The sequence below is a fragment of the Tinamus guttatus genome, unplaced genomic scaffold (genome assembly GCF_059628265.1).
Source record: "Tinamus guttatus ecotype Peru unplaced genomic scaffold, ASM5962826v1 Tinamus_guttatus_pri_ptg000710l, whole genome shotgun sequence".
Classification (NCBI taxonomy): domain Eukaryota; kingdom Metazoa; phylum Chordata; class Aves; order Tinamiformes; family Tinamidae; genus Tinamus; species Tinamus guttatus.
In genome coordinates this window covers 4,512,618-4,537,289 of record NW_028289244.1, presented here as the reverse complement: position 1 = coordinate 4,537,289, position 24,672 = coordinate 4,512,618, and the positions used below count along the sequence as shown (strand labels likewise).

The 24,672-nt window shown below is 45.2% G+C and overlaps 1 protein-coding gene across 2 annotated transcripts; it reads left to right on the top strand.

The window, feature by feature from the left end:
- The first annotated feature begins 3,791 nt into the window (after window positions 1-3,791).
- TBC1D9B (TBC1 domain family member 9B) lies at window positions 3,792-23,328 on the top strand. 2 transcript variants are annotated; one of them, XM_088536806.1, is made up of 22 exons: window positions 3,792-3,990; window positions 5,550-5,660; window positions 8,250-8,368; window positions 9,908-10,136; window positions 10,840-11,098; window positions 11,683-11,890; window positions 12,022-12,234; window positions 12,723-12,884; window positions 13,494-13,644; window positions 14,033-14,247; window positions 14,976-15,093; window positions 15,271-15,556; window positions 16,279-16,408; window positions 16,668-16,766; window positions 17,578-17,646; window positions 18,381-18,621; window positions 18,851-18,916; window positions 19,070-19,141; window positions 19,546-19,617; window positions 20,763-20,810; window positions 21,232-21,338; window positions 22,106-23,328. In XM_088536806.1, exons 1-22 carry the CDS (start codon window positions 3,873-3,875, stop codon window positions 22,796-22,798), a joined length of 3,786 nt encoding a protein of 1,261 aa, XP_088392932.1. In that variant the 5' UTR covers window positions 3,792-3,872; the 3' UTR covers window positions 22,799-23,328. The 2 variants fall into 2 exon arrangements, with proteins under 2 accessions (XP_088392932.1, XP_088392931.1); XM_088536805.1 differs by lacking the exon at window positions 19,546-19,617 and having other exon boundaries at window positions 3,793-3,990.
- Window positions 23,329-24,672: the final 1,344 nt, after the last annotated feature.

The window sequence follows — 24,672 nt, the reverse complement described above, 5'->3', positions numbered from 1 at the left end:
CACTGGCATCAATAATGTGAATGCAGAAAGCAGAAGAATAAAGGAAAGCAGCGACCGCTTTGACACTCAGCAGGGAAAATCAATTTTTACCGGCGTGTGACTAAAGCGGCAGGAAACGAATATTTCATTCAAGTTTTGCGAGAGCAGCACTGGGGTGGAAGGCAAGAGGAAGGACCTCCAGGATTTTTTTGGGAAGTCCACAGTGTTCCTCCCAATCAGCAGATGTGGAAAAGTGAGTGCTTCTGCTCCATCTTTTCCTGCTGGACAGTGCATCGTTGTTTAATGAATGTTAAGATTTTCTCCATTGCAGTCTGAGTTACTGTAGATGTAGAAATGCATTTGTGTCCTTGTAATGTGAAACCGAGCTTCAATCTCTATATAGAAATCTTGAGAAATCAGTAAGCCAAAAGAAGAAAGGTAAAACAGACTTTGCCATGTTTTAGTTTTGATGGCTTTTGCTGCGAGTGGGGTAACTTCCCCTTTTTTTTAATATATTTATCATATAGCAGTTGTCTTGATGTGTATCCTTTCCTGAAGTGTGGTTCGGCTGTGTCTTTAACACGGATGTTTAAGAGGAAAAAAAAAAAAAAAAACAACTCTGTAAAATGATGAGGAAATGATCCTCTTAGCAAAGCATGCTTTGACTTTTGTTGCTGCGCGTCGGCTTTATTTAATCCGATAATTCGGGAAGGGGTGGTGTGACGTGTGGAGGGGCCTCCCTCCCCGTGCCCGTGTTCGTACTCACCAAACGCACTTTTTACTGCGACTCGACTAACTCTAGAAACCTGCGCAAGGCCCGGGCTTTTCCAGAGCCCAGTTGTGACGCTCCGATTTCTCCCGCCAAGCCGATGCGAGGCCCGTGGTCGGTAGCGGCCGCGTGGCCGTGCCGGGAAGCGGCGCCGCCGCCGCCGTTCCTCTTCTCGCAGCCGCACGGAGCCGCCGCACGGGGACTCCCCACGCAGGGCCTGGACGTGGTTTGGGGCTGTTGTGCTTCTCCCCGTGGCGTCTGCAGCGTCGCGGCCTCCGCAAACAGCGCAACGGCCATGAGGGAAACGACGGTCTCGCGCGGCCGCGCTGCGGCGGGGCCTCCCCGCTCGGCTGCACCTCTCTGCGGAGCCCCCCGTGAACCCGGTTCTGCGCCGCTGGGACGAGCCCCGGCACCGCGATACCCCTTGGACATCGCGTTTGTTCCGTTGCTTTTTAGCAAAACTGGGTTTCTTAGCTCTAGCTGGGCGCGCTTGCAGCAGCGGGATACGAAGGTTGCGGAGAAAAGCTAGAAAACTAGTGGAAGTTAAGAAATATTGTTAAGAACCAAATCCAAACAGACCAAATAATGAATAACGCCATTTATATGTTGTTAAATTTCCTGATTTCCAACCTAACAGCCTGATTTTAAAACGGAGCAGGGGAGGCAAGTTTGGCTGTGACTTCCAAGATAAGGATTTGGCCCAGCCATACAAAACCAGATTAATGCATTGAATAAGCAAGCAGAGAGGCTCCGTGAGCCAACACCAGTAGCTGACGCTCGGGGTTTGGAAAATCCGGCAACGCTGGAAAGGTGGGAAGCTCCGTGCCGCAGGGCCGGGCTCGCGCTCGCTCCTGGGGCCGTGTTTCGGGGCCGGTAAGGGGGAGCTTTTCCTTTTAAGCACCCAGCAGTGTATAAAAACGAGCAAGAAAGAGCGAGCCCGATGAGCTTCGTTGTTGCTGTTGTGCTGCGGTGAGGCTCTCCGTGGTTGAGTCACTTCATAGACATAAAACCTACCGCGATCCTTCAAGAGCTGGAAGTGCCAGCAACCCGGAAAATCATTTTTAAGGTAAAAAAAAAAATAAAGTGGTTTTACTAGAAAACGTTAATTTTATGAACTCTACACACAAAATGCTTTTATCAAAGTGTTTCCTTGTACCGTTGAAACCCTGTCCTTCCACTTCTTTCCCCACCCTGAAGCTCCTATTTTATGAAAGTTTTGCATGTTCCTGTAAGACGTTTGTAAAAACCAAGGTTTGCTTGTTTTCTTAGAGGATAATCGCCAGTAAAAAAATACCAAAAAAAAAATGCAGGCTCTCTGTGTGCTTTCTTACCTCTGTCCCGAACATGATCAAGGTTAAATCTGATGCCTGCTGAGGCCGCGCGTGGTCGTTCCCTGCAGCGCGGTGGGGACAGGCAGCCCTGTGTCCTTGCTAAAATGACATGGATGCTTTTGCTTGGGGGCTGCGGAAACCCCCCCCGTCCCATTGCAGCCGGAGCCGGGTGCTCCCACGCGTTGGCCCACGCTCACCTAATCCCTGTAATTCCATAATCCTGCTGCTTCCCGCGCAGGCAGGTGCTCGCCATCGTCTTCCGTTGAACTTTATGGGTGAAACCTGAGCTAGTTTTTTGCCCCCGTTTTTTAGCATCCGCCCAGGGCCTGATGCTCTAACCCTGGCCACGCAGGGCGGGTGACGTGCATGGCAGCTCGCGTATGTGTGACTGCAGTTAGAAATAGTCCCATGTTATTTTCCCTTTTTTTGCAGTTTGTGCCCTGCAATCCCCAGAGCGACTGCGCTTGCAGGACCGGCTCCCTGGCCGAGCGAAGCGGGGTGACCTGTGGGGCACCCCGAGACGGGCAGGACCGCGCAGCTCCCGCCCCGTCGAGCGTCGCGTCCTTCCCGTGCCCAGGGCCGGCCGAGCGCCGGTGCCGCACGCCGCGCACTGACATCTAGCGGGAAGGGCCCGGCAAATCCCGGGAACTCCAGCCCGGAGCTGCTGCTGCTGCTGCTGCTGCTGCTGCTTCCTTGCAGCGGATTCGCGCGGCAGCCGCTGGGCTCGGGTCAGCGGGATGGGAGCGAAGGCCGCGAGCTTCGCAACGCACGGCCGCAGGGCGATGGGCTGCGCTCCCCCTCGGACACCCCCTGCCTGAAAACGGCTCCTTCCCCCGGGAGTTTAGCGTGAGCACTTTCTGCCAAGTGAAAACTGTTTGGTTTTGTTTAAAATTTGGGTCTCTTTCCCCAAAGAAAGTTCCTGATGGGTTCCTGGGGCTGCAGCACATCTAGGAAGCACCGCAGCCTCTCGGCAAGCCCATCTTTGCAGCCCTTGTACATCAAATATATATGTGCAGTACCATATTGCAGGTATGTGGTATACGCAGTAGGTTAATATCATATACCAGTTGGTTAAGGTTTGCTAATGTTATATATATATATATATATATATAAAGGAATTTAAAAGTGCAAAGCTTGTGTTGCACGCGGGTGCCAGGAAGGACCTTGGAGGCCACTGCACGAGCAGAGACACAATGTGGGCAAAGGTAACTGGATCCACATCACTGCACCTGCTCGAAACGCAAATCCAAGTCAAAAGCACCTCAACACCCTCCTCGACAGGCCGGTGGCTGCACCCAAAACACAAATCCAAGTCAAAAGCACCTCAACACCCTCCTCGACAGGCCGGTGGCTGCACCCGTGGCCCTGGCTCCATGGGCCGCGCGCCCTGCGCTCCCCTTCCCGCGGCTGCGCCAAGGGAGGCCGAGGCCCAAAGCGCCGATGCAGGGGCCCGTCCTGCGCCGCGTGGAAGGGCCCGTTAGCGGCGCGGCTCCTGGGCAAACCCCGGCGGGAGGTTTCGCCCTCAGGGCCGGCCGCGCTGCGACTCCCCGACCCCGCGGGGCGCCCAACCGAGCGGCCCCTCCGGGCGGCGGCCTCGAACCCGCGGCCTCCGCGGCGTCGGGCGGGAGCCGTGAGGCGTCCGGGCCGCCAGAGGGCGCCGTGGTGGCGGCGGCGGCGGTAGCGGCCCCGTGACCGTCGGAGCGCGGCGCGGCCCGGCCCGGCCGCTCCCCCTGCGCCGGCCTCGCCTGGGCGCCCGGCCGGGCCTGGGCGCCGCGCCGCCCGCCGCCGCCGCCATGTGGCTGGGGCCCGAGGAGGTGCTGCTGGCCGGCGCGCTCTGGGTCACGGAGCGCGCCAACCCCTTCTTCCTGCTGCAGCGCCGGCGGGGACACGGCAAAGGGGGCGGCCTCAGCGGTGAGGGGCGGCCGCGGGCGACGGGCACGGGGAAGGCGGCGGGGGGTCCCGGCCGCTCCGGGCAGGCGCGGCCGGGCGGCGGCGCAGGCCCCGCGCGGGGACCAGGCCGCGCCGAGGCCGCTGCCGGGGCGGGAGGCCGGTACCGGCGGCAGGTCGGTGCCGGCGGCAGGTCGGTGCCGGCCGTGATCGTGCATTAACGCTGCCCCGCGCGGCCGTTTGCGCTGCCGTTCCGTGTCTCGGCCCTGCGCGGCACCTGCAGCGCCTCGTACACACCCTTGTCACGGCTCTGCTTCTCGCAGTGCTTGGGATGGCTTCGCAAGGCGCAGTTTTACACGAGAACGCACTTGGGTTGTTGTGCGTAGAAGTGCATAAAACATCCCCCCAGCTCCCCAGGTTTCCCAGGAAGAAGCGACACCTGATGCTCTTCGGGAGGATTAAACCTTTAAACCGAACTGTGCTGAAGTGACCGGAGCTTCGAGCCCCTCCGGCGCGTGACAAACGTTTCACTCCAAGCACAGTCGTCCCGAGAGGCCCCGTGTCGGCAGCCTCGCTCCCCACAGGGAGCTGTGCGACCGCACGGTGACGTTTGGAGTTAGGAGGGTCCATGTTTTAGAGCCAGGAGAACGTTTGTCAAATGAGACACCCCAGATCCTGCTATGGGAAGTATCCAGGTAACAGGTAGGCTGTTCTCCGCCTACAACCACCTGGAGGAAACCTGTAGCCACGGCTGAGACTGTTGTACAGGACATTGGTCAGGGGTGACCAAACCCCGAGGGGAGTGGAGGAGCTTCCTACCTATTGACATGGGGCTTCCCTGGAAGCACCTACCAGCCCTGTCACTGCAAGGGGACAGCCGGGAGAGGGAAAGGGGGAAGAAACAGCACATTTCCTTCGGGTGCTGAAGGAGACGCAGGGGAGAAACTGCTCGGGTTTATCCAAAGCAGGAGCGGGAGCTGGGAATTGGGCCCTCGTCTCCTGCACATCAGCCCACGCTCCCTCCCCAAGTTCTCGTGTTAGAAAGCATTAAAAGAGAGTTGCAAAATAAATTTGTACTAACAGTGTAATAAATAATCTAGAACGACAGAGCAAAGTATCATCCTAAATATTTGGATTAGCTAGTAAATAGACCTAACCGTAGAAATAAATGGATTTGCTCTACAAAGTCTGGTGGATGTCATTAAGCAGCTCTGGATGTACCCACCTTTTATTTAACATTATACCTTTTTTTTATTTTTTCTGCATTATCAAGTTTTGGTTCCTTGCTTTCGATCCTCCCAGAGAAAAATACATTTTACTTCTATTACAAAACTCTTCTAGGAAGGCAATGGGTTATTATGAGATTTAGAAGGCATTTAACTGCAGCCTAAACTTTGACCGTTAACAGCAGGATTGACTGTTGCTAGTTTATAGGTAGTTTTATTGCCATGACTCCGTTTTCCAGAGCAGGGTACCTAATGCGCGCTCAACATTCTTCCCTTGTGTCAATGTTGTATTCTTGCTTAACCCAGCTCCTTGATTTGCTATTTCGTTGTATTAATTTCTGAATTTTTGCTTCCCAGGCCTCCTTGTGGGAACGCTAGACGTGGTTTTGGATTCCAGCGCCAGGGTTGCCCCGTACCGTATCCTGCACCAGACTCAGGACTCCCAAGTGTACTGGGCAGTAGCATGTGGTGGGTATTGATGTGCTTCTTGCCAGGGTCTGCATTTGTGTTATCATAATGTCTGTTTTCTTCTAATTAGCAGTTATTATCCCATTTAGAGATATTCTGTGACTGCTCAGGACTTCCCAGGGCTTTTGGTGAGGCAGTGTGTCTTGCTGCAGTATTCAGCTGGGACAGCACAGGTGCCAAAAATGACAGAACTTCTCAAAACTATTCAAACTGCAGATTAGGGACTTTAGGCTCTCTAAGAGCTTAAATTTCTGTTACAAATTCTTTCTTTCTTCCAAGGAATATGTGTTTGCAGGGTCAAAGTGAAATAAATCAGAGGCTAAAGGTGGGATGACAAAGATGGCTATGTTGTTGTACACCCTTCTGATACCTGGCAGTGAATTTTGATTAAGGCTCTAGGTCTTACTGGTTGCTGAAGAGATATCTTTTTTATTTATTATTTGGTATATATAAGAATCTCTACTTCTCGCGTTGTGGTTGGGAAGTAAAATCTGAGCATGAAGTAATCATTTCTTAAGCCCACAGATGTTGATGTCTTGTTTTCCCTGTTCTTGTCCTGTCCCCAGGCAACCAACATAATATTCTCCCTTGCAGAGCTACTTAAATTTTGCAGGAGAGAAGTTTAGAAACTGCCGTGTGTTTCACAGAAACTCATTTTTCATTTTGAGGAAGGAGGAGGCAGAGAGGATAAAAGCAGGAAAATAAAATGGCAGACAAGAAAGTAACAGAAAGAAGCAGAATGCTCAGTGGCTGCGTGTGATGCAGATTTGAAATTTTGTAATATCTTGATGTTCAAGGAATGTGGTATGTTTGTAGAATTCAACAGTGCCTTTGTTGATATCCTCTATATCCCAGTTACCTACTGAACTTTAAGTAGTTCAGTATAGTAGAAAAAGATGGGATATAGAGCAACTATATGGAGTTCAGTACATTATTATACTAAAATAGATGTCTCTATCTTCATCCAAAATATCTTTTTAATCATATCACATGCTCATCTGACTGTAAAAGCAAAATACTGGTGTTATTTTAAAGTGATAAAGTGAATTTAAAGTGATAAAAGCGTATACGGTTCTCCAGTTGAGAAATGTATAAAATATATTTGAAGATCATAGATCTTCATAGAAAGTCCTCAATTGCTGAAGCTTGACGCTTTTTAGACCGGTTTGTCTCCTGTCTCTCAGCAAGCAGTACAGCTCATGAAACCAATGAGAAAACAGGATTTTCCTCCCTGCAGCTGCTGCTGGACCTATGTAATCCAAGGCCAGAGCATCCTCTGATACTCCAGTGCCCCTAAAAGAAGCCATTTAATATTGTTCAAAATCATTTGTGCTTCCAAACATTTGCAGGTGGCTAGATTAGGCTTCAAGAAAGCTTATACGTAGAGGCCAAAGAAAAAATATTTGTTGTCTAATTCATTGGCCAGTGCAGAATCTCAAATCCATAGCCCTTTGAGACAGCCCTTGAGAGAGCCCAACTCTTCTCTGTTTTTTGCTTTGAGGTCCTGGAGTTATTTTTGCTTATGAAACCACAGAAGGGTTGTCTTTTTGTGTGTGGTTAGGTGTCCAACTGCAACTGTGAAGGCTTTTTCTTTGCTGAAGCTGCTGCTTAGCAAAGCCTCGTAGAATATGAGCTTTAGGGAGCTGTTTGTGTTACACGATGCTATTTTGTTTTCCCTCATTAACCACTCTGAAGGGTCTAATGTTCTTGAAGAGAAACTGAGTACTGGGAGGGATGCTGCTCCTAACTGGAAGTACTCAAGTTAACATTTTTAGATATCCCATTGCTTTTGTATGGAAGTTCAGAAACAGAATACTGGAATTTGACAGAGACAGAAACTTGCAAATGTCTTAAACTTGCATTTAAACAGTTTTACTTTTTTGTTTGCATTTAATGATGTTTATTATCTTAGAAAATTCACTTGCTTTTTTTTTCTTCCCTATTTTTTTCTTTGCTACAAGTCATTAGCTAAGACAACTTTCTATACCCAAGTTCCTTAAATGGGTTCTACTGTGAAGCTTTTCCTTTGTTTCCTCTTGTGGGCTGCATGGTTGAAGAAGACTTGAGTATTAAGTTTTGCTGAAACATTTCTTTTTAAGAAGGCAAACACCATCATAGCCTCTGACATGTGACTGTTTTGTTTTCTTTTTGTTTTGTGTGCTTTCTGCTGACAATTGCACACAGAAAATGGAACCTTTCTATAGCCATAAAATAATTTTAGTTAGTCTGAAATTTCAAGGTTCTTCTAAGTTCATTAAACTTTTTCTAGAATACTGAGAAATTAAAAGAATGCTTCTGATTTGGAAGATGCCTGTTGTCTGGAAAGGAAAAACTGTGCTGCATCCTGGCAAACAGGATGATCTATTGATGGTGTGCTGATCATCCTCAGCACCAATGGAGACATTTCTTTAAAATTATAGTGTTAGAGTAAATAAAATATCCTTTAGTTTGGTGTTTTTGTGTCCTGATTGACATTTGGTGCTTCTATTTATTAGTTTCCTGCTGTGAACCCAGAGGGGGGGGAAAAAAAAGCTTGTTCTAATTTCTTTTTTATTTATTCTCCCCTTCCTCTTTCATCTCCGCAATTAGGATCATCTCGTAAAGAGATCACGAAGCATTGGGAATGGCTGGAGAATAACTTACTGCAGACTCTCTCCATCTTTGATAACGAAGAAGATATCACCACATTCGTGAAGGGCAAGATACATGTAAGGGACATGTTTCCCCGAAGGACTTCCAGATCCTGAAAGAGAATGGGGAGGTGATATTAAGATTTTTTTTACCCCTGGGAGGGAGGAAGCAAGAGCTCCATAGCAGAACTCTCTGCTCCCTTTTGAGGCGTATTTTCGTTTGGAGTTGTCGTGAAGCACATGCAGTGTTATTAGTGTCGCATCATGGCCATCACACAGGACAAATGATTATGAGAAGTAAATCTCAAAGAACAGCCTGCTTAGACTTTCAAATGTGCTGCTTCTCTGAAATCCTTGCAGATTGCACCCTTGAGAGAGAGAAAACATTACATTCAGGTGGATCTAGCAGCAAATCTCAGAGCCAATTTTTGAGTGCAAGCAATGTATTTGTGCTGCTGTGCTGGTCTAAGATGTAAAGGAAGCATGTCCTAACTTCCACAGAGTTCAGATTCAGACAAGCATTTCTGCTTGTTGTACAGTTAGCACACTTCACATTCACTGCCCACAAATTCTCCAGGGTAGAAACCTTTATCTACTGTTTTTTTTTTTTTTTTTTTCATGAAACACTAACAATTTGGGGCTGCAGTTATTCTTATACATGTTTGTAAAATCAATATATTAAGTGCACAAAGTAACCTGGATTTGAAACTGTTTCAGGCAGTTTGGGCCTTTCTGTAGAGATGTGTAAGTGGGGCAACTTGAAAAGAAAGGCCTTGGTATGTACACTGGTCTGGCCATGAATAGTGCCAGGCAGCTTCTTTTTCTACTGCATATTATTTGTTTAACTTGACTGTTTAAGAAAATGGGAACAGGAATAAAACTTTACTGGTAAGAAATACGCAATCGACAGGGTGTTGCTCTGTTCTTATCGGAGGTGTGTAACTGAAAGACCTCTGCAAGTGTTGGTATCAAAAACTGCAGCTGCCTTCCTCCTGTGAGCCCCATACTGTTGCTGGGGAACTGAACAATAACCGTTTTTCCCCCCCCCAATATCCAGAACACCACAAATAGGAGTGACTGGTTAACATAATACAGAGAAAAAGTAAGGTCAGCAGTCATGCTTGTGACTCTGAGAAGCTTTTCCTTCCCAATGCTGCTGTCAGGCTCTGCGCGTGTGTGTGCATGCTGGTGTGTGGGAGGGAGACAGAGATATTGTGGTCATTTGTTTTTCCTTCTGGCCAGTCAAGATCTGACAGAGTGCAGAGTTCTGCACTTCCTGGCAGATGATCATCGTCCTGTTGAAGCTTGGTCACAAGTGAGAGGAGACTTCAGGTTTCCCTTCAGGGCACACCGAGTGTTACCAGGCCAGCTGTGAGAAACTCAGTTCAATGTCACACATGAGCACGAGCTGCTTGTGTTCAGCAGCCACCCAGACTCTCTCACTGCCCTTTCTAGATGTCTTCACAGTGTCCTTAACTTCACAGAAGAAATTATAACTGCTGTGACATGTTTCTTCTTTTTCTCTTCGGGTTTGCTTCTGTGACCTTTTCCTGTGTGTTATTTCTGTCAACAAACATATTCCCTTCCATTTTCTCTCACTCTCTCATGTTCTTACAGGGAATTATTGCTGAAGAGAACAAGAATCAGCAGCCTCAGAGTGAAGAGGATCCAGGCAAATTCAAAGAGGCTGAACTGAAGATGCGGAAGCAGTTTGGGATGCCTGAGGTGGAGAAGTTGGTCAATTACTATTCTTGCAGCTACTGGAAGGGACGTGTACCCAGGCAGGGCTGGCTGTACCTCACTGTCAATCACCTCTGTTTCTACTCCTTCCTGCTAGGCAAAGAGGGTGAGTTAACAGCCATTTTCACAGATCTTTTTGATGTGGTTGATCTTTCATGTGGACTTCTTTCAAGCTATTTGTTTTCTTCCCCTTTAGGAATCCTTTGAGCTCTAGCACATAATCCATAGATCAATCCTTATACTCATTATCTAGCTTCCTTGAGATTCTTTGTAAAATCTTGAAAAGCACTTATGTTACTTGCAAGTCAAAGCTCTCTCTTCAGATTTTGAAACTCAAGGCACTTCAGTGAAACTTAAGACTAAATGCCTGAGTTATTTTTGAAAATGTGGCTGAGAAAAACAGGTTATACATGTACACCTGAAAGTTTTACTTCCCCTAGATTAAAGAATGAAGCAATGTTTGGTTTCAGTGTTTGTTTGGGACACACTTTCCCAATACTTTCAAAGCCAGAACTGTTTGATCCAAAGTTAACTTGCTGGAAAGATGGAATGAAAATTTGGGTCAGTGTAGCTGGAAGCATGTACCAGCTGGGAGATATTCCCTTTGGATTTGCATTATTTCTAGCCTAGTTAGTCCAAAGACTGTTTCCAAGTATTTCTGGAGAGCGCAGTAAAAATATGAAGAAAATAATTGTTCTTGTGTAAGAGGGAAAATTATTGCTACTTTACTTATTGTTTGCACTTCTTTTGTGATCGCTTTTCTTTTTTGCCTCAAATTTAGTAGCAGTTTCTTTGTACTTTTTTTCCAGTGACATTGGTGATCCAATGGGTGGATGTAACCCAGCTAGAAAAAAATGCTACACTGTTGTTCCCTGAGTGCATTAAAGTGAGCACACGGGACAGTGAGCTATATTTTTCCATGTTCCTCAATATCAATGAGACCTTCAAGCTGATGGAGCAGCTGGCAAACATTGCTATGCGGCAGCTGTTGGATAATGAGAGCTTCCTAGAGGACAAGTCCCTCCCGAAGCCCAGGAAGCCTCTGAAGAACATCTCTGCACTAAAAAGGTGTGTGATTCCAGCAGTGAGAACAGATGAAAGAGAAGAAAGAGTGTTAGTAATAAATCTGCATAATTATGTAATGTTCACATTCTGTAGCTCCCAGTTGCCCCAGTCAGCATTGGGGCTTACAGAGTTTGCATAGCTAATTTCAATCATTAACCTATTCTTTTTTTTTTATTCCATTCCAAAGTGGTGCTAATTCACATGCGCCCTCTTGTCTAGCTCATGCATGATGTGCCCTGAGATGTTCAAAGGTATTTTCAGGCAGAAACTTTTGAAAATCCTGTTAAAAAATTTAAAAATGTTAAAAACCCAAGAGTGAAAGAAGAGGCAGTGGCTTCCTTGTCTGAAGCTGAGATATGAAGATTTAAAAAAAAAAAGACCATAATTTGTATTGCAACAAATCCTTGTAGGAGCCAGATAGGCAAAATCACAGATAAATCTGTTATTTCAATCACAGAAATGAGTAGCAAAGAATGCACAGCACAGTTGGAAGGTTGTGGTTGGAGGGAACAGTTGTGTTAGTGTCTGAGTGGGTTTTTCCGGTCCGAATTAAGCTGCCTGCAGGGTTAACTCTTTATTTTCCCCAGGGACCTAGATGCTCGGGCCAAAAACGAATGCTACCGTGCCACCTTCCGGCTGCCCAAGGATGAGTGCCTGGACGGACACACAGACTGTACCTTGTGGACACCATTCAACAAGATGCACATTCCCGGCCAGATGTTCGTTTCCAACAATTATATCTGCTTTGCCAGTAAGGCAGAGGAGGCCTGTCATCTCATCATTCCCCTCAGGGAGGTGGGGATCTCTTAGCTCTGTACTGAGACCATAGTCCTTTCTTAGCTTTTATGTGTTTCTAGCCTTCGTGTGTTACTTTACCAATGATGGGGAACCTGCTCGGTATTAATGGCCTTGTATGTGTCTTCCAGGTGACAATTGTTGAGAAAGCAGATAGTTCCAGTGTCTTGCCGAGCCCACTGTCCATCAGCACCAGAAGTAAAATGACTTTCTTCTTTGCCAATCTGAGGGATCGAGATTTCTTGGTGCAGAGGATCTCTGATTTCTTGCAGAGAACACCATCCAAGAAACCATGTGGCAGCGACAGGGAATGGAAGTGGAATTTTGGTGATCCAGGTTGTGAGGTACTAAGAAAATAGCTAGGAGGAGCATTTGGCCCTTTCCCAAAGCTGTGCTCCTTACAGTGTGTGTGCCAACAAATGATGTCTCTTTGATGGACCATTAACAGAGAATGGAGGCTGGCAGAGCCCGTTTGCTTTGTGTCTCCTTCTACTACTCGTTATCTCAGTTGCTTTGCTGTTCTTCCCTAGAGGGTAATTTGCATAGTGAAATCACTGCTTAAGTTTGCCTACAGTCTTGAACTGACTGTTGGTTCAGTGCTAATAGTAGCATAAGTTGTCTTGGAAGTCAGTGAGAGAGAAAGGTTTAAACTAGACTAATTCTTGAATGTTATGAATAAAAAAAAAAATCAAGGAAGAGCCAAAAGTGTTGCTATCTGTGCTCTGCTAACTGCATCCAATCCAGCTTTTGATGGCTATGTTATGTATGATTAGTTGTGCAGCTCTGGAAGTGCATTAGGTTTTTTATCACAGTGAATATCTGTGTCCTCCAGGAAGGGCCGGAGTTGCCTTCCAGCAGCCCGCTTGCTGTCAGCCCTTCAGCCGCTCTCAACAGCCGGCCCGTCACCTTCTGTGCAGGGGAAGTGCCAACAGCCTCCCAGGGACTACTCAAACTCTTCAGAAGAAATTCTGAGGAGCTCTTGGGACCCAAAGGGGTAAGTAATAGTTTAACTTAAAGCAATTAATGCTAATGGTTTGAAATAGGTAGCAGACTTCCTGCCTTACTCTAAGGCTCTCAAAATGCACTTTCTTAATGGCTTCTTTCACCCCTGTAGTATCACTGCTGTGCCTGGCACAGTGAGAGAGCTGTGTAGGTGTAACCTGAACATCAGCTTACTCTATCAGCAGTGGGATACCTGAGATGCTCGAGCTGAGAAATGAGTATTGCTGTCCTTCTGGGATGTAAATTCATGTCTGTGAAGAACTGCTTTTCTTTATCAAAGAAACAGAGGACTAGTATCTCTTCATCCGTAGATAAAAATCATCTTAGACTGTGGTTCTGTTTGTATTTATGTCGAGATTGGTGAAATGTGATGTCATTGCACAGTCCATGTTACCCTTTAAAGACTTGATCTTAAGCAGGTGATTCAGAACAGCAGTGTAAATTAGCATACATCCTTTTATGCAGTAGGAAGAAAAAAAGCCTTTAAATGTCAAAGTGCATTTCTTTTGTGAAGCTTAGGCTTGAGTACCCTGAAACTACCTGTCCTACAAACATAAAAATGCTTTGATCTCCTAAAATGGGTATATTTGTTCCTGTGAAGGCAAAGGAGAAGATGAAGGAAGAGTCTTGGAACATTCACTTCTTTGAATATGGGCGAGGGATGTGTATGTATCGCACAGCCAAGACTAGGGAGCTGGTGCAAAAAGGAATCCCAGAGAATCTCCGAGGAGAGCTGTGGCTCCTTTTCTCAGGTGGGATATTGTACTGGATACTTTGGCAGCTAAAACTATTAAGCTTTCTGCACCTCTCAGAGGAAAAGATATAAAGCAGAGCACATTTCAGAAGAGAAAGTTAATTCCGCCTGAATGTGCTTCAGGGAACTTATGCACAGAAATGCAGTGGTCATTTTTCTGAGATGACCTATTTATGAGAGCAGCTATTTGGCCTTCCTTGTCTGGATTTCTGAATTTGGGACCTACACTGTAATCTAATGATTTAACCGTGATTTTGTTCTTACCCTTTCATATCTCCTTGTAATTGTTGAGTTCACGTAGTGCTTCCTGGCTGCCTCTCTGGTGAAACTGGGCAGAAAGTCTGCATTCTAATGCTCAAGAAGTGAAACGGTATTTGTCATTACAGGTGCTTGGAACGAGATGGTCACACATCCTGGATATTATGCAGATCTTGTGGAAAAGTCAATGGGAAAATACAATCTTGCTACAGAGGAAATTGAGAGAGATCTGCACCGCTCCATGCCAGAACATCCTGCCTTCCAGAATGAGCTGGGAATTGCTGCTCTCCGGAGGGTCTTAACAGCTTATGCATTCAGAAATCCAACAATTGGGTACTGCCAGGTAAGAAAGTGGTTCTACGCTGTGACCGTGCTTAACTTGGACCTTTTCAGCAGGTTTTTTTTTTTTTTTTTTTTTTTTTGCTGAGTTCAAGCTTTTCCTCAATGCTGTCCGTATGGTGTGAGAGTCTGAAAGTTGGTGATGTTGTGGGATCTTAGTATATCTTTTAGATATATCTTGCATGTTTCTATTAGGAGTAATGACACAATCCTTTACTAGTTTTCCTTGTTATCATTTCCCTAGTTTAACAAAAAAACATCATTTTCTAAAAATATGAGCAAACAAATTGAATAAATTATGATACACATAGTCAATATATTGAAATGAATCTAGTTATTGGCTTGTGGAACAGCTCAGTAGAAATTCAGATTTGTTTTCTGTATTCTGCTATTAATCATTCTCATTCTGTTTTTCTGTTATGATGAAATTATTGCACAGCTTTTTATGAAAACATTGAAAATAAATATAATCAGATTTATTAATGAAAGTGCTTGACCAAAACTAGTCATGTTATTTATTATCTGCTCAAACAGAGGAACAGAAAGAGGAAGGTAGACTGACTCAAGGTCACCAAGTGACTCATATACCAGTAACAGCTGGAAATAGATCTGACTGTCACTCCCATAGAAATATACGGCTGTATTCCTGCTTTTGAAGTTTAGCAATTACAAAATGTGAGGTCTTTCATATTTCTTTCCTCCATCCGCATGTTGAACTGTGCTGGCTCGTAGGCCATGAACATTGTTACGTCGGTGCTGTTGCTCTACTGCAATGAGGAAGAGGCTTTCTGGCTCCTCGTGGCTTTATGTGAGAGGATGTTGCCAGATTACTACAACACAAGAGTAGTGGGTGAGTCCTTGTCCAGTCCTTGCTGGAGCCTGAATTTTCAACTGCAGTTCTGCTAACATCTCTTAGGAATGTTTTGTTTCTTCAGAATAAATTGAATGTAATGCATGATTTATTTGGGTGTAGTAACAGGGTACCAAGAAATCTGAGTTCTCCCACTGTTTTTGTTTCTTATTCCAGGTGCATTAGTGGACCAAGGCATCTTTGAAGAACTTACACGAGAGTATCTCCCGCAGCTGTCAGAAAAGATGCAGGACCTGGGAGTGATTTCCACCATATCTCTTTCCTGGTTTCTCACTCTCTTTCTCAGTGTCATGCCCTTTGAGAGTGCCGTGGTCATTGTTGACTGTTTTTTCTATGAGGGCATCAAGTTTATCTTGCAGGTGTCTTTGGCCATACTTGATGCCAACATGGAGAAGCTGCTGCAGTGCTGTGATGAAGGTGAAGCCATGACTATTCTGGGCAGGTACCATTCATCGCTCTTACTTATAAGTAACTAAATGATAGTGGAACCCTTTTTATTGCCCTTTCTTTCCACCTAGTAAAAGACTCTTTCAAAGTTTCCTGATTTCCATTACATAGCAGGTCATAGATAATCATTTTAAGAGGAAATGCTTTTCTTGTCATTAAGCTCTTTGCCCCAGAGAGATGGGCTCTTTTCTTTTAGAACAACTAGGAGTAATCACCAGCTTATGTTCAGGCATGGAGGAATCCCGTGTTTCCAGAGTTGTTTGCTTTGTAACATGATAAATTCCTGCTGCTCAGTTTGAGTTTGAACTCCAAAGGGTTGTTGATCCGAAGTTCACAAAAGTATTTTGATTCACTGTCAAAACCAAATCCTGGGCGGAATTGCCTTCTGAAAACATAAAGTCTCTGCAAACAGGCGTTCCCCCAATGAAGTAAATATAAGATTTTCTTGTTTGAAATGTGAATCTTTTCCACGTGCAACAAGAATTTTCAGCTTACTTCATGAAGCCCTGTTTTAAAAAGAAGAGATATTCCAAAAACAGAATGAAAATCAGACGTACAGAAGACACAGAGAATACTATTGTAGGTTAGCTGGGAAAAATATTTTTCTCACCTGTATGGATTAGCGATACAAAGGAATTGGGAGTGTTTGGGATGTTCTTTTCCTTGACACTAACCCCGGAGTCCTGTGTCTGTTCTTTTTTTTTTTTTTTCCCTCAGGTATCTGGACAATGTGGTTAACAGACAGAGCATCTCTCCACCTATCCCCCACTTGCACGCCTTACTGACCAGTGGGGATGATCCACCACTGGAAATCGACATCTTCGAGCTCATCAAAACATCCTATGAGGTCAGGTTCTGCCTTAGTTTTTACCCAAGGGATTTTTGCTTCCAAAGGCCCAGTTTTGTCCTCCTTGTGCAACCAGGGCAGGGGTGAATGGGAAATAGGGCACAAATTTTATTCTCATCTTTTTCCCACCGAATAAAGACTTCTGTGGTTTTAGATCATCTCCAAGAGGACATTGCACTTGCTAAAGAGCATGTGTTTGAATAGTGGTTGTTCTGTCTTTAGCAGATGATGCTGACCTGGTCTCCTCCTTTTCTTGTAGAAATTTAGCAATCTGAAGGCAGATGACATTGAACAAATGCGCTTTAAACAAAGACTGAAAGTGATCCAGTCTCTGGAGGATACAGCCAAGAAGAGTGTGGTATGTGACTCCTAGATTAAATGAACTGCCAAATGGCATATTAAATGTAACATGTTTTGCTATAAGCATTTAGGAAGATTGCCCTGTAGCAAAGCGAGTTTAAAGTGATTTAAAGAATTGCAGATAATGTGAAAAGTGGATTCATGGATTTTCAGTTTCCTCCTTAATGTAATTCTTGTTAATCTAATAAAATGGATCAAAGTGCTAGGGTATGATTAAATGAGATATTTGGCATGGAAGAAAATAAAAACCACTTGCAAGCCTTGCAATATTCTACATTTCTGGCAGTCTGTTTTACTACTCACCTGCAGTCTTTGGCAGATAATTACTTTCCTCCCATTTAGAGAGTTTGCTGCAATGTTGAGGTATTTTGTGGGCAGGACTGGGGCCAAAGAAGCCTATCAACATCTATTGCAACCATCTCGTATCCTAAGTGGAGAATCTCATCTGATTATTTATTTCACTCCCATTTTTCAATGCATCTGAGTCAAACATCCAAAGATAAAAACAAAAAGGTGGGCCAACATATTGTTCTTATGCCTGCAAAAACAGGAAATAAGCTGAGTAATTTTTTATTAGCTGTTCTAAATGTCAGCAGTTTCGGCTCAACCAGAAACTGTCTTCCTGGCCTGTAATCCATAGCAACTGGAGGTATCAGAATGCTTACATTTTCTTTCTTCTCCTGTGTCACATCTGTTTGCATTTGTTTTTTTTTTTTCTTTGCTGTGTTACAGTGTTTTTTCAGTAAATCATATTTAATTTATGCAGCTTTGAAATAAATTGTTCAGTCTTATTTTCTCCCCAACTGCAGGTCCGAGCTGTGTCTGGTGACATTGGCTTCTCCATTGAGGAACTGGAAGAGCTGTATGTAGTGTTCAAGGTAAGAAGCTAGAGTTGGTAAGGATGCATTCTGGCACAACGAGAAACAATACCAGAATGAGCCAAAAAGGAAATAATGACTCTGTTTCAGTTCTTAATTCAATGGGTCAAAAACAAATTTGGGTCTCTGTTACATATGATATCAGTGAGATTAACCCTATTATCTGATTTTTATTTTTGACAAAGATGACCGAAACATGTTGACAGTTGAAAGGAATGTCACATAGCACTTAGAATGGGGAGCTAGGATCAAATGCACCTTAGTTTTTATTTTTAAATTTCCTATTGACTTATTCTGTAATTATGACAAAATTACTTAAGACTTTTGCCTCTCTTTGCCAGTGGAGGTTTTTAGAAAGTTACTAAACTGCTTTTACTAAAGTCACTATAAACTCAGTTGCAGTGTGCTGAATCAGCAAGAGAACTTTAGTTTCAAATCGTGCATGTACTCTTTGCAGTAAAGCTTCTGCGTTTCATTTTACTCAGACCCAGTATTTTTGTATTTTTCACATAACGTTACTTTTTCGTGCTTTTTGTGAAATCTCTGTCTCTTCCTTAATCTCATATTATTTTATAGTGAAGTAACACTGTTAATACTGTGGAGATAAACAGTGTGTCCTGACATGTCTTCTCGCTGCCTACTCAGTGTTTTGGGGGGAGTTTTAACAAAGTCCCTGCTCTTGGAGGTTGTGGTGCTATAATATAACCTGACCTATTAACCCTTTCCCTCCAAAGGCCAAGTATCTGATGAGCTGTTACTGGGGAAATAACCGTGCTGCAGCTGCCCGCCGAGATCAGAGTCTGCCCTACCTGGAGCAGTATCGCATAGACATGGAGCAGTTCAAAGACCTGTTCATCAGCTTGACCCCCTGGTCCTGTGGCACCCATACACCAGTACTGGCAGGGCGGCTCTTCCGGCTGCTGGATGAAAACAGAGATTCTCTCATTAACTTCAAGGAATTTGTGACAGGAATGAGTAAGTGGTGTTTCTGGAGATGGTGGAATATTGCAAAACATGTTCCTGTCCTTTTCCGAACACAGAACGATGTAGTTTTGCCGTGGATTTCTTTACTGCCTCTGCACAGATCTGTGTGCAGTTAGTGTTTCCTCACAGTGTGGAAACTTGGTCTGTTTTGAGCCTGTGGGCAGAGGGTGATTCTTTATCCTAGGTGCTATTTTTCTTACCCTTTCTTTCTTCCTCATAGGTGGGATGTATCACGGCGACCTCACTGAAAAACTCAAAGTACTTTACAAACTGCATCTGCCTCCTGGTGAGTGGTTGTTTCTGGATTCTGCTACAACTGATACTGATCTGTGCTGGCGTGCAATTAAAAAGGGATGCTTTATGAATTTTGCTAATGAAGTCGGTGATGCTGCAGTTCAGTTAACTCAGAGACCTTTCATTCCTTTCTCTGTACGTGCAGCTCTGAGTCCAGAGGAGACCGAATCTGCTCTGGAGGCCACAAGTTATTTCACAGAGGATGTCACAACAGAAGGTAATACAACACTTGCTACCCCTACCTCTCAGTTTAGGCAACAGCTGCAGCACAAACCCGTGTGCTTTGAAGGGTAATTTCACTAGGCATGGCCTCCTGTTTGCAGTATCTTAAGATTTGCCATTGCATTTGGGTCAGCCTTTTTTCTTGCACGATGGGAAAGAAGTTTGGAGTCGAAGCTGCTCAGCACCCGTTGGTGCAGGACACAGCATGCTCTGAAGCACAGTCGTAGGCTGCTGAAGAGGAGCAGTGTGTGCTGTATCTGTTTTTATCAGCCCCCTTCCCCTCTTGATTTGGGGTTTTCATGCAAGTCTCATTGTCTCTTTTCTTGTTTTTGTTTTCTCCTTTGTGTCTGTCTCTGTATCACCCTTTCTTCTGTTCTGTCTGGGATATTGTCCCCTCAGCCCCCTTTTCTGCTGCTCCAGTATCTCCTTTTGTCTCAGAGCTGGATTTCTGCCCGCACTGTGAGTCTCAAGGTCAGTCTCTAGTTATGTGCACACACTGAGCACTGCCATAATGCTGATACTATCTGCCAGCACCAATGCACTATTTAAATTACTGGGAATTAGTTGCCGCTGCTCCTGTCCCCTGATACTCCCTCTGTAAACAAAACACTATAAGCAATTAAACATCTTTCAGTGCGTGGTTTGCTCTACCTACTATATTTTAACCTTGGTCAAAATAGGTTTTGTCCAGTCTCTCTCAGGAACTTGCTTCACCCAAGGGACTGGACAAAAATGTGCTCAGAGCAGAGTGTGCAAGAATTTAGGCTCGCTGGTCCAGGCAGATGGTTTTCATGTTATCATTATGCCTCCTCCACAGTCTTCTAATTGAAACAAAACAAAACTAAACAAAACATGCTATTCCACTATAAAAATGTCAGTAGACTTTAATAGTCTGCGTTTGTTAAAATACAATCCTAGATTTGTCAAATAGCAGAAGGTCAAAATGTCATTTGTGCTAAATGTTTGGCCAAATTAGGTTAATGTTCCAAAAACCTGCATGAATAAACATGGGGGATACTTGCTCTGTTTGATGCTGGATGGTTAACTTAGCAGTCTGAGATGAGCCGAGACTTCATATATATATACATATAGCCTAGTGGCAATATAGGGAGCCAGAAGTTACATACCTAAAGTTAAATTCTGCAAATAGCTCCCAAAACATCAGCTCAGTTGAAGAATAATGATGAGTGTAGATACTTCTCAGATATCCTTGTGTTACTGGCCTGACTTGGTGCAATGCCAAACCTTGTGGGGCTTTTTTTTGCTTTCTTATTTTTCATTTTAATCTCATTTTTGGCATGCTGAACTTTGTGTTTAAGTGATCGCATTGTTTAGTTGTCTTCTATGTCTGTGTTTCAACCTCTCTCTCAAGTGTTGTGCCTTCTACTGACTCTTTCCTACCCACTTGTTCAGATTGGCTTTTTCTAGTTTATTCAGTCAGTCTCTTGCTTCCATCCTGTCCTATTCATTTCTCCAGACATAATGTGGGAGTGTGAGATCTAACTTCCTTTGAATATATTCAAAAGTGTTTCTTCAGGCCTGAATTGTCTTATGTTTTCAGTATGTTGTATTGCTGAAAACTGAATATTAAAGTTTCTAATTCATTTTTTATTTAGAAACACAAGAAGAAAAAGGAAGGAAGAATGAGAGCTGTCAAGAAAAAGGTAATTTTGTAATCATACATAAATATGGCTTTTTTCAACACATTTTAGTCTTGTCTCTCTCATCATATCAATTCTTCATTGGCCCTTCTCTATATCAAAGGAACCTTTCAAAGTTTCTCTCATGAACAAAGATACAGGGGATGTTAGCCAGAAGAAAGGTCTCTTTTACACCTTTACAGCTCTGACTCTTTTACATACCGAAACATCAACTTGCCAGACATGATTTTCAAATGTTGTCAACTGAGAGAATTCATTTCTGAGATGCTGAGCTGGTGTAGTAGTGTAAAAAAAAAAATCTTCTTCACAGATCTTCTCCTAAATTGTCATTAAAGCTTGCTTCCAGAACTGTGCTTTTTTTCTGACATGGGATTCATGTTTTAAGACTCAAACTACTAACCGCCTGATTGGTCTTATCTTGCAGAAGAGAAAGGTACTAGTCCACAGGACTATAGATACTACCTAAGAATGTGGGCCAAAGAAAAGGAGTCCAGGAAAGAAACCATTAAAGATCTTCCCAAAATGAGCCAGGTAAGAAGTGAAAGATTTCCAGCTAGAGGACTTGCAGCTTAGTGGAGAATTCAGTAGCGTGTAGCAGCCATTGCACCAGCGTGCTCAGTCCTTGCCAGTCATCTCCCCTGTTCTGCTGGTCTGGTGAGTTTTAGTAGGGTCTGGTTCCATGCTTTGGTGGATGTGCATCTGGCTGTCAAACTGCTCTGTTTCTGCTAGTCAAATTATCTGCCTCCCAGACTGCCTTTTCCTAGAAGAACTGTGATCTACATTTTCCCTCTGGAGCAGTGTTTTAAATATCTCATCAGTGCTGTTAAGTTGTCTGGCTTTTTTGTTTGTGCATTGCCTCCAGTTACGGTTATATCTTGTGAAGAGGGAACAATGTGGTTACAGCTCACATGGGTGACTAGTGTTGTCTTTTCTGTCTCTAATTTCTGCCATGGGTGCTCTTATCCCAGTTTGGACATGCTTAGAAGCTGACCACAAAAGAGTAGCCGGACAGAAGTTAAGCTTCCTGGTTTTGCAGATGTTAATCTGTTAGTGTTTTGGGTGTCAGAAAAAAACAACCACCACCCCACTATTACATTGCCATCTGGATCTCAATTTAGCTTCTGCCCCAGAGAGAGCAATTTGGCTGAATTTGAACTGTTCTGACTCAGTAAAATAAGTTGCTACTCGTGGGGAGGCAAATACACAAGGAGCCAGTCAAGATATGTGTGGTGCTTCATCCACTGCTGTAACTTTGTTGTGCAGTCTGGAGTTTGATTTTTGGTCTTTGTCTTTCAAAGGAACAGTTCATAGAGTTGTGCAAGACTCTTTACAACATGTTCAGCGAGGACCCGGTGGAGCAAGAGCTGTACCATGCGATTGCCACTGTAGCCAGTCTCCTCCTGCGGATCGGGGAGGTTGGAAAAAAATTCTCCAACCGGCCCATGAAGAAGTCTGAAGAGAGCAAAACACACAATAGCCAAGATCCTGTGAGTGAAGAGGAGTCACCAACATCTGAACAAAGTCAGAATTCAGCAGTGGAGCAGCAACCCCAAGCTGACTGTGAGGACAAAACCCCTGGTGATGCTCAACCTGGAAAAACTCAGCAGGAAAACCAAACTCTGGGAGAAGGGGCAGGGGAAGGACAAGGCTCTCCTTTACAGCTGCTATCAGATGATGAAACCAAAGATGATATGTCCATGTCTTCCTACTCCATGGTCAGCACAGGCTCCTTGCAGTGTGAAGACATTGCTGACGACACGGTCCTGGTTGGTTGCGAAGGCAGTAGTTCAGCTGCCAGGTATGGCAGTACCATTGACACAGACTGGTCCATCTCCTTCGAGCAGATCTTGGCATCCATGCTGACAGAGACAGCCCTTGTAAACTACTTTGAGAAGAAGGTCAATATCCTCCAGAAGATCAAAGATCAAAAGAGAGTGGAGAGGCAGTTCAGTTCATCCAGCGACTACGAACTGTCCTCTGTGTCAGGGTGAGCTCTGGTTAACAGTAACTGTCTTGTGAGATAATGCAGAGAGGTAACATGGCAGATGGCAAGTTTGGTGGATTGGTATTTTGTGAAGTGGTTTTGTTGTTGTTGTTTAATCAGAGACCAGTAACTACACAATTACAATAGATTCCAGTGGATAAGGGGCATGTGACAGTGACTATTTTGTGTAGATGCTTCTTTGGCTACTCTGGCTGAAAGAATTAGGTTACTTTCTCAAGAGCCGTTAGAACCTAATAGCCCCTGACGTATAGAATTACCACCATGAATTATGCATGTCTGCCTTTTGCTATCTTTCTTTTTAAAGAAGTTTTATTTCAGACAGTGACTGTTCCTTGCCTGCCCTCGTTTGCTGTAGATTCCTGCAGAGCAGATGCAGCCTGGCTTGAAACCATGCTCACTTTTGGCTGCTGCTCTGAGAGCTCGTGCAGTGTATGCGAGTGCTGTCGGACCCTGGCCTATAGCTGGTCTTGTTCAGTTCCTCAGTGCTGTTCTGTGACTCAGCAGCTACAGTGCAGATGTGCCCCACGACTGCCTGCAGCGTGACATCTAAATACAGGAGTTTCTCAGATCTGCAGGTTTCTTGCAGATATAGTTCGGCATTCTCATAGCCTACGATCACTTTTTTTCTCTGCCGACATCTAGGAGACAGTTTTAGGCACACCTTGTTTTCTAGCTTATGCTTTTCTAACTCTGGAAGCCGTTATTTTGTTTTGTTTGTCAGGGAAGCCACAAGCTCCTTGACTCCAGCACATGAGTAACATGAGGTCAATCCCTACGGGCAATAATGCTGGGTCCAATTTTGAGACAGACCCCTAGGAATGCTCTGATCAGTCAGATACCAAAATACGTATCGAGATTTCCAGAGCCCGCGGCAGCCATCCCAGGCAAGTGTTTGGGCAGGAGGGTTTGCAGGAGGCTTGTGCCACCTGCAGCTCTTCAGCATGTCCCTTCCGAACACCCCTTGTACGAAGTGTCTGGCGATGGACATTATCTTGGGAACTGCAAAGCACCGATGGGCATTTACACCTAAGGAGGAAGCACTCGAAGCAGCCTCTGCCATCAGCCCATTGCAGGAAACCTAAAAGGCCTAGACCTCTTTCCAGCTCAAGAGATGAAATAACTGGGAGAGGGAGTGACTACTCTTTAAACCACGACCAGAAGCTCCTGCGAGGTGTTCGGGGCCGCTCGCGGGACGCGGGGCCGCCGCGAGGGCCCCGTTCCTGGTGCCGGGAGCGGGTCCTCTCTGCAGGACAGGTTTGCCGCGGCCTCGGGCCGGAGGACGCGGGGCCGGCGGCCGTTCCCGTTCGACGCTGCCCGCTCCGCTCAGTGTTAGCCCCTCTCCGTGCCCGTCTCCCTACGTGTTCACAGCTGGTTACGTGTTTCTCACTCCGCTGCCTCCGCTGCTGTGTATCGCTGGGGGGCAGCCCTTAGTAAACCTGCTTTTACTAATTACTCGGTAATTTATTGTAATTTTTTTAAAGTACAAATAATACATGTGATTTTACACTGTCTGTCTGATCTCTCATGTATTCAATAAACGAACCCAAACCCTCTAGGCAACCTCGCCTGGCCTTTATTTCCCCGAGCTCCCGTGTGTCCCCCCTTCCCTGCCCCTGCAGGTTATGTAGGAGCCGACTGGGCATCCCCAGAGTCCCTGTACCCCGAGTGCCCCCTCGTCGTGTGCTCCGCCAAAAGGCTGCTTTTGCCCGGATTAATAAAGGTTTAACCCAGCGCTGCACGCCTTTTTCACGTCATTTTTATTTATTTCAGTCGATGGCGCCAAGCGCTCCCCATCGGGGGGGGGCTGTTCCCCAGAGCCTCCTGGGACGCGGCCTGGGGCCCGGCTCCGCGCGCACGCGC